General features: G+C 56.7%; 1 protein-coding gene across 14 annotated transcripts in view; it reads right to left on the bottom strand.

Annotated features, from left to right (window-relative positions):
- Positions 1–1,332: 1,332 nt before the first annotated feature.
- ASB2 (ankyrin repeat and SOCS box containing 2) overlaps positions 1,333–19,120 on the bottom strand; it is a 43,119-nt gene continuing 25,331 nt past the window's right edge. For all 14 annotated transcript variants that reach the window (XM_036071877.2, XM_078054144.1, XM_036071876.2 and 11 more), the window contains 7 exons: positions 18,814–18,980; positions 17,842–17,997; positions 15,550–15,795; positions 12,386–12,557; positions 5,960–6,524; positions 5,050–5,203; positions 1,333–2,032 (listed from right to left, as the gene is read on the bottom strand). In XM_036071877.2, the coding sequence (XP_035927770.2) occupies positions 1,896–2,032; positions 5,050–5,203; positions 5,960–6,524; positions 12,386–12,557; positions 15,550–15,795; positions 17,842–17,997; positions 18,814–18,980 (1,597 nt within the window). In that variant the 3' untranslated portion in view covers positions 1,333–1,895. The remainder of the gene's footprint in view (positions 2,033–5,049; positions 5,204–5,959; positions 6,525–12,385; positions 12,558–15,549; positions 15,796–17,841; positions 17,998–18,813; positions 18,981–19,120) is intronic.

Below are 19,120 nucleotides of genomic sequence, written 5' to 3' on the forward strand. Positions count from 1 at the left end.
TGCACCCAAACATCTTTCTGCTCTGGCTCATCACGGAGGACTGCCGACCCCCCATCTGAGATTAAAGGCTCTCCCTCTGGCTGCCAGATGGGCAAAGGCAATTTTCGGTCAGGGTTTTCCCCTGACTATGCACTGAGCCCTCTCTGGCCATTTCCCCCAGGGGCTGTCGGCAGAACATCTCCAGTGTGAGAGGATGCAGGTTTCCGTGGGGATTTCTTTAGGATCTCTTGCAGCAAGGCCATAGGGGACCCTGGTGAGGCACTGTTGGGTTAAAACCTCAGGGATTTGCTATGTGTGCCGGGGCAGGTCCCCTCCCCTCTTTGGGCCTGTCTTCCCATCAGGACCATGAAGGAGTGCGCAAGATGTGGCTGAGTCCCCTCTGACCTGTGGCTGGAAAGTGCTGCTTGGCAGAATTTTCCTCTTCAGGAAGACACTGGGTCTTACTGGTTCCACGGAGAGCCAGTATGGAGGAGTCGGCAAGGACGCTGGGGACCACAACGATGGGGAATCTGAGGTCCCAGAGGAGCAAGGCAAGGGCAGAGCTGGACCTCAAAGCTGTGCTCCCCCACCGCCCAGCTGCTCATTTTGCCAAACCCAGAAATGACATTTGACCACACTTAAGACACTTCCGGATTCTGGGGCGGGGCGGGTGCCGGCTCCAGGCAAGGTCACCTGCTCCGTTAGGTGTCACCGCAGACTGGCCTGGACTCCCGTGGCTTTCATCACGCTTTCCACTGCAGCATCGTGGCAACAGGGCAAGCTGGCCTCAGCACCCAAGAAGGTGCCATGACCACACCCGCCTGAAGCCCCGCAGAGCCACACGAGGACCCACGGAGGCAGCGGGGGGGACAGGGCCTCGTGCCCCCCGTTTGGTACCTTTGCAGGGGTTGACGGCAGCCACCGCTTCAGCGCCGTGGCTCAGGTGGCCAGCATTTACAGTTCTTCTCCTCCCTAGTATCTCAACTTCTGTAGCAAAATAGGGGTGGGCAGGATGTGAAGACAGACTGCCAGGAAACATGTGTGTGCAAGGCAATCCCAGGTGTCAGGAGACTTGTAGACACCGAGCCCTGTTTGTGATGGAGCTCCCGTTTCCATGGTGATTGAAGCAGGAGAGAGAAACCAACCCAGACCGCTCTGCTCACAGGGCAGGAAGCTGCCCCTCTCCTTGGGCCGCCAGCTCCGCTCTGGCTCTCAGAAGCCCAAAGGGGATACATCTAGGGGTCTGTGCGCCCTGTCCCAGCACTTGCCCCACACCCACTTCCTCCAGGAGCAGTGCTGAGGACCCTGGGCCCTGGGGGCGGGGGGGAAAGAGGGACTTCGCTGGGCCAGGTGTCATCTCTGCAACATTTATTGTACTTAAGGTGGGCCTCCCAGCCACCCCCACCAGACCACACCTCCGAGAAGAAAGCTCAGAAGTCAAGTGGAGAGTTTTGCGGAGCAAAGGGGGAGGGGACGGGGACAGCCCCGCAGCGAGGTTGTCTTGGAAAGGCAGACTCATCCCTGAAAGTGCTCCAGCCACAGCCCAGCGTTGGGGCCGGGGCTTCCCTGCTGGCCCCCACCTTCCCCCAGGCCACCCCAAGTTCTGCCCTGCGCCCCCCTCCCAGGCCCAGGGATGGAGGCTCCACCATTCCCAATGGCAGAGAAGGTCCAGGGTCTACTCAGCAGTTTGAAAACAAACACGGTGTTTCTTCTACTTGACACATTCTGTTCTCTGGTCCGGGCAAAGCTCGGGCCCAGAGACCTGGCAAGGAGGCGGGAGCTGCCCCAGCTGAGCGGCCGGCAGCCCACAGCCTCTGTCTACCACCAGGTCCCCTCCCCTGGGGCTTGGGGCCGCCGCCTCCGTCCAGAGGCTTTAGTGAAACAGTCTGAGGAGCCGCTCCTCCTCGCAGCCTCGGTTACTGGGTGCTCTCGTACTTCAGGTACCTGATCAGCCTGCCGGGGAGCGGCAGGTCGTCCAGGAGCTTGATGCGGTGCTTCCCCACGGCCTTTCTCACGCGCAGCCGGCACAGGTGAGCCAGAGGTCTGGGAAGTTCTGGGGAAAGGAGAGAAAAGAGAACTGCTGCCGTGCTGCTCGCAACCAGCACAGAGTTTGCATCTGTGACCGCGAGCCGCTAGGAGACACCTAGTCGATGTAGCCAGAGAGGCGCGGGGTGTTGAAGGGCGCCTGGGTGGCTCCGGGAGTTAAGTGCCTGACTCTTTTCTTTTTTTTTAAAGATTATTTATTTATTTATTTGAAAGAGAGAGAGCACAAGCAGGGGGGAGCAGCAGGGAGAGGGGGAAGCAGGCTTCCCGCTGAGCAGGGAGCCCCATGCGGGACTCGATCCCAGGACCCTGGGATCATGACCTGAGCCGAAGGCAGACGCTTAACCGACTGAGTCCCCCAGGCGCTCCAAGTGTCCAACTCTTCATCTCGGCTCAGGTCTTGATCTCAGGATCGTGAGTTCAAGACCCACATTGGGCTCCACGCTAAGCATGTAGCCTATTTTTTTTTAAAAAGAGGGGGAGCTCTGTAACCCCAGCCCCTGCCAACTGAAAAGATTTGACAAAGTAGCTTCCCCCTTGTCGCCCCTCATTGATAGGCGCAGCCCAAGGAAGTAGCTGGGGCAGGTACAAACCCATTTCACAGGTGAGGATGTAGCGAGGACCGCACCCGGAACCAGAGCTGCCATCCCCCTCGTCTTGTGCTCCTTCCTCTATATACACAGCCCGGACCCCCAGCACAGCCTTAGCAGAGGGGTCAGAGAGTTCCACCTGTGAAGTGCCCCCATGAATGGAATTCAGCCCTGAGCTCTGGTGGTGCAGAGAGGCTAGGGTGCGGGCCGGGATGGGGGACACCTCCCCACACGTCCTAAGATCCCACTTGGCTGCCTCCCCCCGAGGAGCCCTCCTGGGATACCTCATACAGTAGAGTGTTCTCAGCTGAGGGCGAAGGGGTGTGGTAGGAACAGGGATTGATGTGTCTAGTAAGAGGGCAATTTATTTCAGCCCTGGGCCCAGGGTCTGGCACGGGGACGGTGTTCATTGAATCAGAGCATGCCATTCATTCATTCAACAAACACATGCTGACCCCTTCGTGGCATGGCCCTGTGTTCGGGCCGGAGATGCAGAGGGGCCTGCCCAGGACTTCGGGGAAGGCTTCCATACCAGATGGTGCCATCTGAGCAGGGTCCTGACAGGCGGGCAGGTAGGGATTTGCCAGGTGAAGAAGGGAGGCAGGGGCGAAGCAGCAGTGCCACGCCAAGGGGGCCGTGGCGATGCAGGGGTATTGGGGTGCGGAGGGAATGTGGAGGTAATGGCAGGTGGCTGCATTTCTGGCTCCTTGGTCTCGCTTTGGACAGAGCCTCCCATCGGGAAACCTCAGCCCCTTTCTCGGCCGAGAGAAGACAACTTGTGGGGAGGAAGGCCAAACGCCACTGGTGAGCAGAGGACACAGGCCCACGGGGGCTGGGCTGGTGGCCTGGGTGAGTTCTGGGAGACCTGCCACCTCTTGGAGCCCACTGTCCCGGAGTAATGAGGTCCACGTCCCAGCATGAGATGAAAAAGCCTGTGGACTGTGTTCTGCAGATGCGGTGTGGTCTTTAAAGTCAGCAACATAGGTATTGGGTAAGAACTATTTTGTTCCATTAGTAAATGTTTATAGCACACCAAAGGGGTCTGCGTGTTTTTCCCTGGGACTAGATCTCAGGAGGGATTGTCCTCTAGGGGGGCAGAAGGGGACAGCGAGGGGCAGGGCCCACATCTAAGCATGGACCGCTCCAGGGTCCTCTAGTGGCTAAGGGTCACGGGGATAGCAAGCAGTTATTCATGAACACAGTGAATGTTCATCGAGCCTCTCGCGCTGAGCCCCAGGGAGTGGGCAAGTCACCACCACCCTCCCCCATCACTGCCCTGATACCTTTATCAAGGGTCCAATTCAAATGCTTCCTAGGCATTTGTGCGAATGAAAAATCCTACAGTAGATCTGGGTCCCACAGGGCTCGGGGATCAAGGAAGAAGGTGGCAAGTCAGAGCTGGGGCACTGGGGTCCAGGGCACCTGGACAGTCAGTGGACAGGCAACAGGGCAGCGCAGTCTCATCTGGGGACATAATAGAAACTTGCTGCGGGTCAGCCTCTCTGCTCTGTGATTGACAAACACTTGGCCAGAGACGGGTCTGTGCCCCTGAGAGTGTGAGAAAGCCCTGGGGCAAATGGGATTCCTCTGGGCAGATGCCTATTTCTCAGTACCAGCGGCAGCACCCAGTTTGACTACTTCTGACACCACCTGCCCAGGTGGGCTCCATCATGCCCAAGAGGGGTTCTCAGCCTGACTTAGCCAGGCCGCCCCGTCCACAGCGCCGGGCACACCCACCTACAAACACCTCATGCTGGCAGGATGGAGGGGGCTAGACAAGGAGCCTGCCCAACCTTCTCGGTTCAGTTGGGGATGCTGAGGCCCGTGGATGGTCACCCAGCAAGCCCCTGGCTCCAGAGCCCTGCCTCCCAGACCAGTACTGCTCCCCGTGTGTGGTCTGGGGGCCAGCAGCATGGGCACCACCTGGGAGCGTGCTGAAATGCAGACTCTCAGGCCCTGCGCCTGGCCTGCCGAGTCAGAATCTGCATTTTTAACAAAATGCCCAGATGCTTTGTATGTACTTTGCAGTTTGAAATGCCTGAGACCACCATCTCTCCTCTACCCTGCCACACTACCTCTCAGTGACCTACAAACATGGGCAATGTACTGCAAAAGTCCCAATACTCCTCAGCGAGCTGGAACCGTTTAAAGCATCCTGGAAAGATCTGGCGGCGAGACTCCGGGGTTGGTTAGACCTAGGTTTGAATCCCCACTTTGCCACTAACTAGCCGTGAGACCTTGGCTCAGGTGCCATCATCTCTCGGAGGGTGGGTCTTCTCATTTACAGAACAGAGGCATGGAGACACTGTATGTGACCTGCGCACAGAGCTCTGCACTCAGTAGGTGCTCATCAAATGTTAGTAGCAGTCACATGCCCCGAGTCCTGGGCCTGAACCAGACAGGGTGACCAGCCAGTAGCCGCAGCGACAGCCCCTACCTGCCTTCTCCTTGATGACAGCCCAGTCCTCGAAGCTGTCGATGTGTTCCTTCAGCCGCGAGCAGAGCTGCACGTTGCCCACGTAGTCCAGGAGGACGTCGATGATGGGCCCTGCCCAGCGGCTCACCTCTGGGGCAGACAGGATCTCGCAGAACTGGAAGAGATCACGCATTGGGGCTGGGGCTCCCAGGACCAAAGGCAGCGCCTCAGCGAGCACGTCTGTCCGGGAACCCGAGGCTGGGGAGGGCAGCAGAGGGATCCGAGGACAGACACGGGGCGCACTCCTGGCAGGATCCACCTCCACAGACCCACTCCCCCTCATCAACAACATCCACCCGAAAACTGGAGGTGGGCTGCTTGGCCATCACCTCTCTAAGCCTCCACTTCCTGGTCTAGAAAATGGGAATATGACAACTGGAGGGTTTTTTTGTTTTGTTTTGTTTTGTTTTTAAATGAGAATTAAGGTAATATATGAACGTAAACTTCTTGGCACACAGCAAGTGGCCCATAAATGATTCCCATTAGCCATTATACTTCTGACTTGTTAGGTCATCACCACGGACAGGTCCTGCCTCCGGGCCACCCTGCCCCTCATCTGACCTTGGCCAATCCGCCCTCACGTCCATCCCCATCCTGGTCATGCAACATCATATGCCAGGTGTAGGTTTGCTGCGAGTGATGGACGCCTCAGTTTTACACATTCCCCAGCAATCCCCAAGACCGAGGAGCCAATAAAAAAAAGAATGTAACGGTTCCCGCGAACCACTCAGTTCTGGGGCCTCTAAAGCCACGGGCTTCCACTGCCCCCAGAGTGCAGCCACTCGGCCGCGGGAGGGCATCAGCCACCCGTCCACACCAGCGCGCGCTGGGCGCGCGAACCACGCCGCCCGCCAGGCGCGCCCCCGCCTACCTGGACCACGGCGGGCTCCTTGTCGGTGGCGGGCGTGTCGCTGAAGCGGTTGGAGCGCGGCGGGGCGGGCGGGTGCGGGCCGTTGCCGTACAGGCACGAGAAGCAGGGCTCGCCGTCGCAGCCGAGGTCCATGAGGAACTTGAGCAGCGACAGGTACTTCATGGCGAACATGATGGTGGCGGGGAAGGCGGTGGGGTGCGTGGCGATGTAGGCGTCGATGTCGGCGCCGTGGTCCAGCAGCAGCTGCATGGTGCGCAGGCAGCCGTGGCGGATGGCCACGAGCAGGGGGCTGATGAGGTCGCGGTTGGGGTCGGCGCCGGCGAGCAGCAGCAGCTCGGTGGCGTACACGTTGTTGTTGACCACGGCGAAGTAGAGCGCCGAGCTGCGGCGGTCCTCGTAGAGGCGCGCGCGCTCGGGCGCCAGCGGCGCGTTCACGTCGAAGCGCGCGCCCAGCAGCGCCTCGAGCACGCCGTCGTGGTTGCGCTCGGCGGCCAGGTGCAGCGGGCTGATGCCGCTACGGCGCACGCGCGTGCGGCTGGTCACCGGCAGCAGCATCTGCACGATCCTGCGGGCGGGGCGGGCAAGCGCGGGTCACGGGGCGGCCCCGCCGGCAGGGGGCGCTGAGGGCCCGGGCCGGGCCGCTCAGGACTACCGTGTGCGGAGGCACGGGCCCACCGGCAGGGGGCGCGGGGGAGCCAGCCATGCTCACCAGGCCCGCCTTGGGGAGGAGGGGTCGCTGCTATCCCCCACTTTACAGATCAGGAAGACTGAGGCTCAGAGAGCTTCAACCACCTTTCCAAAGTCACATAGCCGGTAAGGGGTGGAGCTGGCCTTCAGACTCAGAACCCGTGGCCTCCAAAGTCCTAGCCCGACTGGACTGTGGTTTCAAGACTCATTTCAGGCTAAGGAGTGTTCCCCGTTCCCAGCTCAGTGATCTGAGGGAATTGACCGGAAGGCCCACAAGCCAGATGCAGGAGGCACCTAATGCCCATGGTGATGTTTGGAGCTAGAGGTTTGGCACCCGCCCTTCCTAGGTGGGGTAGGGGTGGGCGGGGGGCAGCGACAGTCATAGCTGAGAGCTCACCATGTGCCAGGAGACCTCTAAAGGATTTACAAACACGTTTTGGTTTAATCTTTTCAACAGCCCATCAAGTATGTCTCATCATTCCCATTTTGCAGATGAGAAAGATCAAGGCTCAGAGAGGTGGAGGCATGTGTCCAGGCCACATGTCGGGAGAGGAAAACCAAGGAATGTACCCTGCTCCTACTCCAGGGCTGAGCCGTCCTACATCTCTGTGGAGCTGTCAAGTCCCAAGGGATAGGAGGGGACGAATGTATCTGGCCCCAACCACTCCTGCTCTAGGCCCCAGTCAGCCCTCGGTGACCACGAAGTCCCCTCCCCTCTCCTGTGAGTCTCAACGCCTCTTTCCCTGAAGGCTGACTCGAGCCTCCCCCAGGCTCCCCGCCTTGCCTGTGGCCTGGAGAGGGTTGATCAGCCATTGCTGAGGCTGGAGATTCCTGGGAACCCTGGTTCTATTCGCTTCTGCTGCATCAGGTCCTGCTCTTGGCACTTAATCTACATCAATCTATTATATCCTCCCAGTAACCCTATGAGGTAGGACTTGTACTGTCCTCGTTTACAGATAAGGAAACCTGAAGCCCAGAGACGGTATGTGACTTGCACGAGGACACACAGCCAGTAAGTGATGGGGCCAGGATTTGAACCTCGGCAGTCTGATTCCCCAGGCCACACTCTCAATCACTGCCCTACGTCTTTGTAGCAGTCAGGGTTTTGCATCACGACGCTTTGACTTGCCTGCCCCATTTTACCTTCACTGCAGCCCTGTGGAGTAGCCAAAGCAGCTTTGTGGCCTTCCTTTTAACAGATGTGACTCCGAGAGAGACAGCAACTCATCAAAGGTACTCAGCAACTCTGGGGGCTCAATTCCAGGGGCTCTTGACCCCTTGTCTTTGCTCTCTTCCTCAGCCCCCTCCCACAAGAAAGAACAAGCTCCTGCCACTGACATGATTCCAGACCCTAATCCTTCCAGTCCTTGCTGACAGGTGACCTCGCGGCCCCATGTGGGCTCCAAGGAGGTGGCTGTGGTGGGGCAAGCAGGTGCCACCAGGCCTGTTCCCACGCCTCTCTGGCATGCTGGCTTCGCGGCTTCCTGGAAATCTTATGCCAGTGACCTCCTGCTAGGATCTCAGTGGAAAGTCTTATTATTGTTAGTGACGCTCTGTTTGCCTAAAATCTGCCTCTAAAACCTCAAAAGGAAATTCACACACCCAGGGGGGCTAATTGCCTCCTAATTTCTATTTGTGCCGGCACAGGAGGCCTGACCTCACTCTGTAGAGGTGCTGGTCAAAGGCAGGGCTGGGGCCTCACCCTGGACCACAGCCATCGCCAACAAATGCTCCCTAACAGCCGTGGCAGGCCCGAGCCCGGGAAAGAACAGTGACAGAGACCGTCCTGGGGCCGCCGGCCAAATGGGGCTGGTAGCCCTGGCAGGTCACAGCTGGCCTCCAGCGATCCCCTGCCCAACCAGGGGAAAGTGACAGGAATGTGGGAACATGACTGGACGCTGCCTATGGTCCCAGAAGCATCCTCTTGCTAACGCAGGAAAATCATCTCATTTGTGCCCCTCTGTAGGACTCTGCCAATCTGAAAGTAAATGTGCCCTGTAGGACAGGGTCTGGAGAGCAGCCCGTGCAGGCCTCCCATTTTACAGGGGGTGAAACTGAGGCCCGAGCATGGGGTGGGGAAGAGAGTGAGGTCAGATTGGAGGTGGATGACAAAGCCAGGGCAGGATGTAGGTGTCCAGAGGGCCCAGGGCAAGGCCTTTCCGTGCTGCCCCACCCCACCGGCCCCAGGGAGTGGCCGTGTCGGCCGTCCTGCCACAAATCATCACTTCTTTCCCCCAGCCCATGTTGTGGGACTCAGGGCTGGAGGAGGGGGGTACCCCACGAGAAGGGCTGGAGACTCCCTACTTCTCCCACTGGCAGGTCCTGGGCCCACAGGGCTCAAAATGTACCTCATGAAGAAGAACAAAGGTGCCCACTGCCCAGTCGAACCCTTGGTGTCTGGGAGGCCGGGTTCCCTGCTCCCCTCTCTCCCTTCCCCAGTGAAGGGCCACGCCTACCAGCCCAAGCCCCGAGACCAGAACAGACCCAGCTCAGGGCTGTTCCAGGGAGGCCTCCCCAAAAAAGTGTTAAGTGGCTTGCAAAGGTAATTTAAATTAGAAGTAAAAGAGAAAGAATGGTTAAAAACAAGGGCATCAGAAGCGGGGCCCAAAAGGCCAGGCTCCGTTATATGCCAGCCACAAAATAGACTCTAAGATCCTGGTTCTCTATCGGGCTGTGGGTGAAATCATCTGGGCAGGTTTTAGAAACCCTGAAGCCCCAGCCCCAGCCCAGACTGCTTACATCAGAGTCTCTGAGGATGAGTGAGGCCCAGACATCAGGGGTTTTAGAGCCCTGGGCGGCTTCCAGCGTGTAGCCAAGGCTGAGACTTGGCTTTCTTGCTGTTTCTCTAAATTCAGGTTAAAGGATGTGTGGGGCATCTGGTCTTGTCCAACACAAACCGTTTCTCAATAAATCTATGTGTGGTGTTGAGTTTTAATCTCATAAGGTGCCTTTGCTAAACTGGAAGTGAAGTACAAGGTAACACGTGCCTTGGAGGTGACTTCGGTGTCCTGTGGGCTCCTCTCTCAGCCATACCCGAATGTCACAACCTCTGGTTAAAGGCGCTGTAGAGATGGCACCATCTGGTGAACCCAGAGTGCAACTTTCCACGCTATAGACGGGCAGGGTGTTTTGGCAGGTGGCTGAGTGCAGAATGCCTATGGAATGTCACATCAAGTCCCCGAGCAGTCTACGGGAGGTTGACGTGGAGAGGGCCATTAATGCCACATGTCTGAGGAGTGAAGGGCCCAGGGCTTGCCTGGCTGTGGACGCTGCCAGGTGGCAGAAGTTGCTGGGAACCCAGCTTCAATCCTTTGTTGGGCAGCCCTCAAAAGTGGCCTGGCCCCTCTCAGTCTTGGGGAGTAGAGGGAAATGGGGCCTGGGAACGGAGGGGGAATGACCAGGGAAATCACTTTGAGAGTCATGAATCCAAAGCAGATTGGGGGAACACAAGATGTTCATAAGGTGGTTCCAGAGGGGACCAGCCTTGCTCCCTGGTCATCCTTAGGCACACCTAGTGCTCCTTCAGCTGCCCCTCCAGCTGGGGCCAGACTGCCAACATCGGGGTCCACTTGAGGCATCCGGGTGTGATGGAAGGATGCCACTCTGTGGTAAGCCGCTTCCCATTTCCTTCCTCTGCAAAATCAGGGCTTGTATTAGATCAATGATTCCCCTAAGGGTGTGGATGGGCTGTATCTGGTTGGTTGGCTCGGGGAGCTTTTCCAAGGTAGAGGCTTAGGCCCCCTCCCTCCTGGAGGTTCTGTTTTAGTGTTTCTGGGATGTGTCATTTAGCAAATAGCCCAGAGAGATGGTGCTGCGCACAGGCAAGTGTGAGGATCCACTGGGCCTGGAGACTTCCAAGGGCCGTCTCCTTCATTCTTTGGATCTCTCCCTCAGGGTCATGCTTGAGATAAACCATGTTTGTTGACTGATGCTGGGTCTTTCTGGGGCCGAAGAGAAAGCACCCATCTTGCCCGTCACCACCGCCTGACTTGGTGCTTTCTTCCCTCTACTGGCTGAACTGAAAAACGTTGGAACGTGCTCTTCCTACCTAGGAGAGCGTGAGCGCCGACCTGCGGGGTACCTGTGCCCGGAATTCTGTGGGGTGCTTTACCTCCATTCCGTATCCACCTCACTAGTCCTAACAACAACCCCATAAAGCAGGTGTAACTGTCCCCCATTTTACAGAAGAGGAAACTGAGGCTCAGAAGGGTTAAGCAACGTGACCGATGGCTTCAGCAGGAATGCAAACCCAGGTCCGTGTGCCTTGCAGCCTGCTCTGGGGTTCAGGGAAGGAGGGGTCTCCTCCGTGCATATATCCGCGGGGGGTGGGGGGCATCTTTGGTTGGCCATGTATATGGAGCCTGGGGCTTCGGGGGTCTGTCTCTTTGTCTCCATTCCACTCCCCGGGATGTCACTCTCATCCCCATTTCCCTCTGCCTTCTCAAACACAGCCGACACCCCTCAACGTGCACAATCTGTGTTCTTCTCTCTTCTTTCTGCCTGATGGCAGGCCGTGTTGCCCAAAGTGTGTCATCTGGGGTGCCCTTGATGGAATTTTATGTGCCATGTTTTCTTTATTAATTGTGAATTGGCAATTTCAGTGATTTAATAGTGTGATGAATGTTTCCTTTTGAAAACAAGTTCATTTTAAATAAACGTGTCTTCAAAAGAAAATATACTCAACAGTGAGAGTTATAGATGCCTACCATCAGGAAGGAGGTGTGTGAATGGTCAAAGTTTGGAAAACACGGGTCGAGTGGGTATCACGGAGCCCTGTCACCCTTTAAGAGCAGCTGGGGTTCTGCCCTCCTCGGGGAGCCTCCCCTGAGCCCATCAGCTGGCCGTGGTGCTGATGCATGTTTAACCGCTGGCTCCTCAGGGGGCAAAGGGGGCCCTGAAATGTTGCATTCACCAATTTCCGTGGTGTAAATGCTCTCACTGTGGCCGAGTTCAGGCTGCCCTTGTGAACAGTTGGCTCCCGCGAGCTGGTACGAGCCAAGTCTAGCACAGCTCTGCCTCCAGCCCCTGCCAGTCGCTCTCCTCCAGGACTGCCATGGAGCTCAGCCTTCATGCTCTTTCATTACGTTATGCGATCATGTGTGTGTGTGCGTGTGCGTGTGTGTGTGTGTGTGTGTCCTGCCCACCAGATCGCCCCCTGAGAACTTAAGCTTCTCTTGTTTTGCTCAAAGTGCCCAGCACATAGTAAGTGCTCAGGAAAGGCTAGCTATGATCCTTGGCACTCTTTATGTTATTGTATCGTTGGTACTATCCGTATTAGTCTCTGCAGCCTCTGCCTGCTTCCTAATTGCCTGAGAGGTTATCTTTGCATCCCCAACAGAATAGGCACGAGTCCAGACTCATATCTGGCCCCCCGAGTGCAATGCCTGTAGATGGGACATTTGTAGCCGCTGAGCTCTTGCCATCTACGAGATGTGTGACCTTGGGCAAGTCACTCAACCTCTCTGTGTCTTAGCTTCCTCGTTTGAAGAAATGTAGATAATAGGATCCACCTCCAGAGATCTGGTAAAAGGCTTGTTAACAGTAGTCAGGAGGATGAAGTAAGTTGATAATGTAACGCGCTCTAGCTTGCCAACTGCTGGAGAGTCCCCTCCTCTCTACCTGGAAGGTGCCCTCCACCCCGACCCCTCCTGGGCCTCCCGAGTCCCGTGGGCGGGACACTTGCAGCCCCCGCTCCAGCAGCGGGGAGCCACGGAGCACGGTGGCAGGGCCCGGGCTGACCTGTAGTTGCCCTTCTTGGAGGCGATGTGCAGCGGGAGCATGCCATCCTTGTTGGCCTTGTTGGCATCGGCGCCTTGCGAGAGCAGAAACTCCACCACATCCTCGTGCTCATTCTTGCAAGCCTCGTAGAGGGCGGACGCGTTGTCACTGGCCTGCGTGTTGATGTCGGCGCCTGGCCAAGGAGAGACAGATCGAGGAGTGAGCGGGCGGTCACTGTCACGCGCTGTGCCAGCCACCGTGACACAGGGGGTCATTTAACAGCAGCTCCCGTCTGCAACTGAGACGCAGGGGGCCTCTTAGAAGCAAAAGCCTGCCTCGATGATGCTGGCATTTACTGAGCACTTACTATGTGCCAAGCACCCTGCGTGATGGGTGCTCTCTCTTTGAATCCACAACATAGCTCGTGCCATCGGTCACAGCTCTCACTGGCATGTGGCAGACAAGGACACTGAGCCACAGAGCACCTACACCACGTGCCCTAGACCACCCAGCTCATAAGTGCAGACCCAAACTTGAACCCAGATGGTCTGACAGTGGAGGCCCCAACAGATGATCTGATGGCAGAGGCCATGCTCTTCACCCTTGCTCCATGTGAAAGTGACCCAGGCCCTGTCCTGAGGAAGCCCCCTGGCTCGAGGAGCGTGCAGAGCCCCCTAATAAGGAAAGGCCCCAAGAACTTTACTAATTGGGATTTGTTCTTCTCTGCCTTCCGTGGCAAGGAGTAAGGAGGGATTGCTTCCGGTCCCCTCTGCAGAGGGCACAAGAGCATGCTGGGAGGTGAGGAATCGAGCCAGGGACAGGCTCCATCAGCCTCATCTCCTACATCTTCTCCATCTCTTGCTGGTAAGGGAGAGACCCATGGGTTTCTCTGCAAAAAGAGGTACAGTCTCTTCACCAGTCCCTCCTTATTCTGGAGATAGAGCGGGGACAGCAGTGAAGTGTCAGTAGGGGCTGAAATCCCAAGCATCTGTTAACCACAGCTGTGCTCTGCCTGGGCATTCTGCTTATCTCAGGCTTTCTGGTAATTTTCAATTTTGATAACTGACTCTGGTCTAGTGGAAAGAGCACAGGCTTTTGTGAGCAGCAAGAGCCAGCGGAAGTTTCTGTTTCGTGGCTTGCAAAGGCCTGTGGCCTCGGGCAGCCTTCAGGGGCCTCAGTTTTCTCATCTGTTGACTGGGAATAATAGTACCTACTAATCAGGGTTACTTTGAGGCATAAATAAGATAAAATACGTAAATATCTGCTATGGACTGGTTGTTTGTGTCCCCTCAAAATTCATATGTTGAAACCAAATCCCCCGTGCGATGGTGTTAGGAGGTGGGGCCTTTGGGCGGTGCGAAGGTTATGAGGGTGCAGTTGTGCTTCTGAATGGGATTAGTGCCCTTCCCAAAGAGACCCCCAGGAGCTGCCTGGCCCCTTCCACAATATGAAGACCCAGTAGGAGACCCAGGCTGTCTATGAACTAGAGACAGGCTCTCACCAGACAAGAGATCTGCCGGCACCTTGATCTGGGACTTCCCAGCCTCTGGAACTGTGAGAAATAACTACCTGTGCTCTGGAAGCCCCCCAGTCCACAGTGTTCTCTTATAGCAGCCCGGACGGACTAAGACAATCTCCCGGCACAGTGCCCGGCACAGACAAGGTGCTCCCCAAAGGCCAGTCCTCCGGGATGGAGGGACGCGGGCACAGAGGCTGGCTTCACTCTCCACCCTGCGGGAAAGTCGGCCAATAGGTCCAGGCTCTTGAAGTCAGGCTCCCTGGAAGCCTGGACCCCGCCAGCAAAGCTGCCCGCTCTCACCAGAAAAATATTTGGATTTGAAAGTGGACTCAGCCCACAAAGGGAGCAGACCCTGACTCAGACCATCGGCAGGAGAGCTGGACAGATGTTTGGAGTTGGCTCGTTCCTCTTGCCGGCTGAGCACCCCGCCCTCTGCCCAGCCTCCTTGCCTGGGCTCCCAGGACACTGCCTGGGCCCCTTTGTTCTCAAGCTGGTCAGTCCAGAGTTGTCCCCGGCTGCAAGGACGTGCCCTGGATTTGTTTTCCCAACTGCTTAGGCATGTGCTGGGGAAGCGGGTGTTTATCCAAGCAGAGTCCCACGCTGGTAATTCTCGAGGCCCGCGGTGGCGTGGCGAAGCGCAAGAGGCGTTTGGAGTCAGAGGCTTGCGGCCGGAATCCAGGCTCTGATTGTGACCAATCATCTAACCTCTCTGAGCCTCAGTCTCCTCATCTGCTGAGTGGGATGAGGACGCTGCCCACCTCATACGGCTGTGGGAAAACCCCATTGGATCCGTGTTCCTGTTCAACAGTGTTTAGCACACAGCAGGTCCTCAACAAATCACTTCAGCTCAGCCCGGGGGTCTGTCGGGCTTTACTCCTGGTCCCTGTGTTGCTAGAGAGGGAGGCTCACTCCCCATGGAGAGAGAGGAAAGAAATCAAAGGTGTTCTCGGGGAAGAACAGAATAACGATGCTCTTTAGTCAAAAAAATGTCTCGGGGTGTATTCTGTTCATAATGCAGGCAGTGGTATTTTGTTTTCTCCTGTTAAGTGACTAAGACTTTTCCCCAGGCAAAGAGTGCCAGGACCCGGGTTCAAATCCCACCTCTTCCCCTACTTTGCGGTGTGAACTTGGACAAATCACTTTCCCATCCCGGTCCCTGGTTTCGTCATCTGTAACATGAGAAGGTGACCTAAATGTTGTCCGAGGTTCCTTGTGGCCTTGAAGTGTGACACGGTGGAGAGGGAAGTGGTTGAGGTGTCAGGAGACCAAGAGTCTGGCTCGTTCCACCACTAATTCGCTACAGACTGTCAGGAAGTCACTTCCCCTTGCTGGGCCTCAGATTCCTCATTTGTAAAATGAGGATGTTGGGCTAGATTAGAGATGACAAACAGGTGGCACGTGGGCCATTCCCCACCCCCACCCCCCACCCCCGCCCCAGGTTTGGTCTCATTGCAGGCATCACTGGTCGATCACTACACGTCTCCCACGGAGCCCAGAGACAGCCTCTGAATCCCTCTCAACACAGCGTTCCGAGAAGGTACTATCACTCGATCGGGGTGTGTCCACAAGGTGACACCTCAACTTGCCTCCCCTTGGACCTCTGAGGTCCTACCCAGCTGTGCCCCTCCCAGCTGTGCTACGTGACCCAGGGGCCCTTAGCACTCACCGTACTTGGCCAGGAACCTCAGGGCTTCCAGCTGCCCACTCTGGGCCGCCACGAACAAAGGGGTGATGCCGTAGGCATTCTTGGATTCCACCTTGGCGCCTCTGCTCACCAGGATCTCCATGACCTCCAGGTCGTTGCGAGAAACAGACTCGTGCAGCGCTGTCCAGCCTCGGTTACAGCGGTGGTTGGTGTCCGCGTTGTGCTGCACCAGGATCCGCACGGCTTCCACGTTCTTGCGCTCGCAGGCTGTGCCCAGGGAGAAGCCAGAGGTCAGCAGGGCCCGGGCAGGACCTGGCCGCCGAGACTTCACTCACTTATTTGTCCATTCAGCCATTCAGTCCCGTCAGCCGTTCATTCGACAAACACCCACTGGGTCTGTACTGAGGTCCAGTCCCTGCATTTTACCCAGGAAATACACCTAAAATAATAGCAATCCTAATAGCAATAAGACTTGCTGATGTATCTAGCACTGATTATGGGCCAGGCACCTTACACAACCAGCTAATAGAATTCTCCCAATCACCCTCGAAGGATATCGTGGTATTATTCCTTTTCACAGAGGAGGAAGATGAGGCACGGAAAAGTTAAGCGACTTGCCCAAGATCACACAGATAGTGACAGAACAGGGATTCAAGCTCAGGCAGTCAGGTCCAGAGTCTCTGTCCCTTGGGGGGGTTCCAGGGTGTCCCTAACTCGTTTCCCTCTTCAATGCTACCTACTTGAGTCCTGCACATTGACAGGGTCAGAAGAGGGGGAGGGGGCTGTCATACTCCTGCTCGAAACCCTTCCTCAAAGGCTACTCACTTAAATTGAAGTAACATACGTCTTCTGAGTACAGCTCATCAAGTCTTCTCGAGCTGCTCAAACCTGCCTGTTAAGCCTCCTTGCTTTCTAGAACCTAAATGCACCGTTGGCCCTGGCCCAGGGTTATCACCAGGGAGGCTGGGCTCTCGTCCAAATTCACCACTTCTTCGAGTCGGTCAGGGGTGAGTGCGAGAAGGGACCCCAGGCAAAGCTCCCTACCCTCAAAGCCTTGTAAACCAGAGATCACAAAACCTCCCTGAGAGGACCCTGTGGGAGCACCGGGTGAGGCGGTGTGTGGAACGCTCTAGCACGGTGCTTGGCACATGGGAGGATTGCATGCAGCACCAGGGCCTAAGCTGTGGCTGAGAATTGCCCAGTGTTCGGGAGCTCTCTCTGGGACAACTGCGTCTCCAGGTGATGGCTCTGGTGTCCAGGAAGATGTGGCTTCTGAGAGACACTTCGACCTCCGGTGTGCAGTGGACCCAGTTACCAGCTACCCGGTTCCTGCTTCCCCTGGAATGTTCCAGGTACTGGATACCAGGCACATGGGTAAATCAGGGATTTCTGTAGTGTTTCAAGGTGTAAAGGTCCTATCATATTTGTAAGCCGCAGGGCTGATTGCTTAAGCATGTATGCATGATCTGAATGCTTCATAATGTCATAGCTCAGCGTGTGTGGCTGGCAAAGAGCTCCCTGAGTTTAAAGCCCAGGTCTGCCCCTTGCTGGAGTATGTGGGATCCTGGGTGCCTCGTTCCATGTCTCTATGCCTTGGGTCCTCCTCCGTAAAATGGGGATACCTCCCATGTAGTGCCTGTCTCATACATAGGTGGATATTAGGGTTAAGTTAAAGAACAGCGCCTGGCACATAGTAAACACTCAGTAAGTGCCCGCTATTATGATCATTCAGATTTTGACTCTGGGCACTTGCTAGAGATGCCAATGTCCTTGGATGATGTATTGAATGAGCTAGGAGTTTCCAGGTTTTTAAAACATCCCAGGGGTACACATTTTCTTTCATACCTCTTTGCCTCTGCCTCTGCTGTTCCCTCTGCTTGTTCAGCTGCTAACTCCCTCCTGTTCCAGCTCAGCTCAGGCACCCCCTTTTGTGGGGGCTCACCCCCAGCATTAGAGTCCTCCCTCATGCTCCCACGTGCATCGTGCTGAGCTCTCTGCTGCCATTAGCTGGTTGTTATGTTGTCTATGTGTCAGTGCTCACTGGGCCGGGAGAGCGCATGGGCACAGATCGTATCTTTTTGTTTCTAAGGCCCTCAGCGCTCTTCAGTGTGCCTGGCCCATGGGAGGACTTGGGATGTATGGCCCGAGTAGGTGCATGAATGAACGACTCAATTATACAAGTTATACACCTGAACGAGGCTGCCCCTTCAAAGGAGACCCCTGGCTGGGGTGTGTTGGGGGTGGGCAAGGCTCCTGGTTGCCCACCTACTCTCTGGAGCCTTCCCCAGAGAAGTCCACCCTGGGGGGGCTCACCTTTGTAGAGCGGTGTCTCTCGGGACTTGTTGGAGATGTCAGGCTCAGCCCCAGCCTGGAGCAGAGATCGGAGGCAGTCCAGGTGTCCCCTGCACGTCGCCAGGTAAAGGGCCGTTTCCTCCTGCAAGGTGCGCTGGTCGATGACTCCTGGGTATGCTGGGGAAAACAGACGGGAAGTTCATGAAGGGGGAAGATACCCCCTCCTCCCCAACACAAAGGTAACCCCAATTTCCAACGACAGACATGTGTGGCATCCACCTAAATTTACCATCCATCCTCTCGGCCCTGGACTCAGTTGCTTTCACAGGGCTGTTTCAGCTTCCCAGTCTTATTAACTCAGCTCAGATGCCGCCTCTTCCAGGAAGCCTTCCGTGGTTGAGCCCCCTCCCTCTCTGAATGACTCTGTCCTTCCCTTACACTCCCACCAGCCAGGGCCAGAAGCTCTGTCTCATACAGCTATTTCTGCCCTAGCATATGGTGGTGGGCTGTCTGGGGTTCACGCTGCCTCAGGGCAGAGCTAACTCCTGTCTGCAGGTGTTATCCATATACATCTGGCTTGGGGGGAAGCTGAGGCTCGGAGAGGGTTTGCCCAGGTTCCCACAGCTGTGGGGGATGGCCTTGGCAGGGCATAGGCACAGCTGTGGTATTTTCCACACCACATCAGTCCCTGGAACATTCTGGAACAAGCTGGCAGTGGCTCTCCCAAAAAGTGAGCCCTCCCTCATTCCTTTTCTAGGAATTAGGCTCTCCTGTCCCGAGAGGCCTATAGAGGTGGCAGCCGGGTGGGTGGGGACAAGTCACTTTCTTCTCCCAGCTTGGTGATTTTAACTCTGCAGTGGGGGTGATAACCTTGCCGTGCTCCACCACCCCCACCAAGATCTGTGGGGCCAAGAACACGAAGCTCCAGAAGGAAGGAGCCTCTGCCCTGGGTCCTGCTCCCGCCTCTGGCTGCTCCCGGAGCCGCCGCCTCACCTTGCTGCAGGGCCTTCAGGCAGCTCAGCTGGCCGTAATAGGCCGCCTCATGCAGCGGCAGCCAGCCCTCCTTGTTGGGCTCTGCGAGATTCTTCCCCGCCTTGATCATCGCTTTCAAGGCCTCTTCGTCCCCTTCCTTGATGGCCTTCAGCACGGGGTCCACAGGCCTGTGACAGCAAGGGGCGGGTCACTCCTCAAGACCAGAGCAGGGCAGAGGTGGGGCCGGGCAGCCTGTCTCCCAGAGAAGCAGGACGACTGGTGGCCGGGGGCAGTGCTGGCCGTGGGACCACTCGGTCCTGCTTGCCCC

This window comes from Halichoerus grypus, chromosome 8 (genome assembly GCF_964656455.1).
Source record: "Halichoerus grypus chromosome 8, mHalGry1.hap1.1, whole genome shotgun sequence".
Lineage (NCBI taxonomy): Eukaryota > Metazoa > Chordata > Mammalia > Carnivora > Phocidae > Halichoerus > Halichoerus grypus.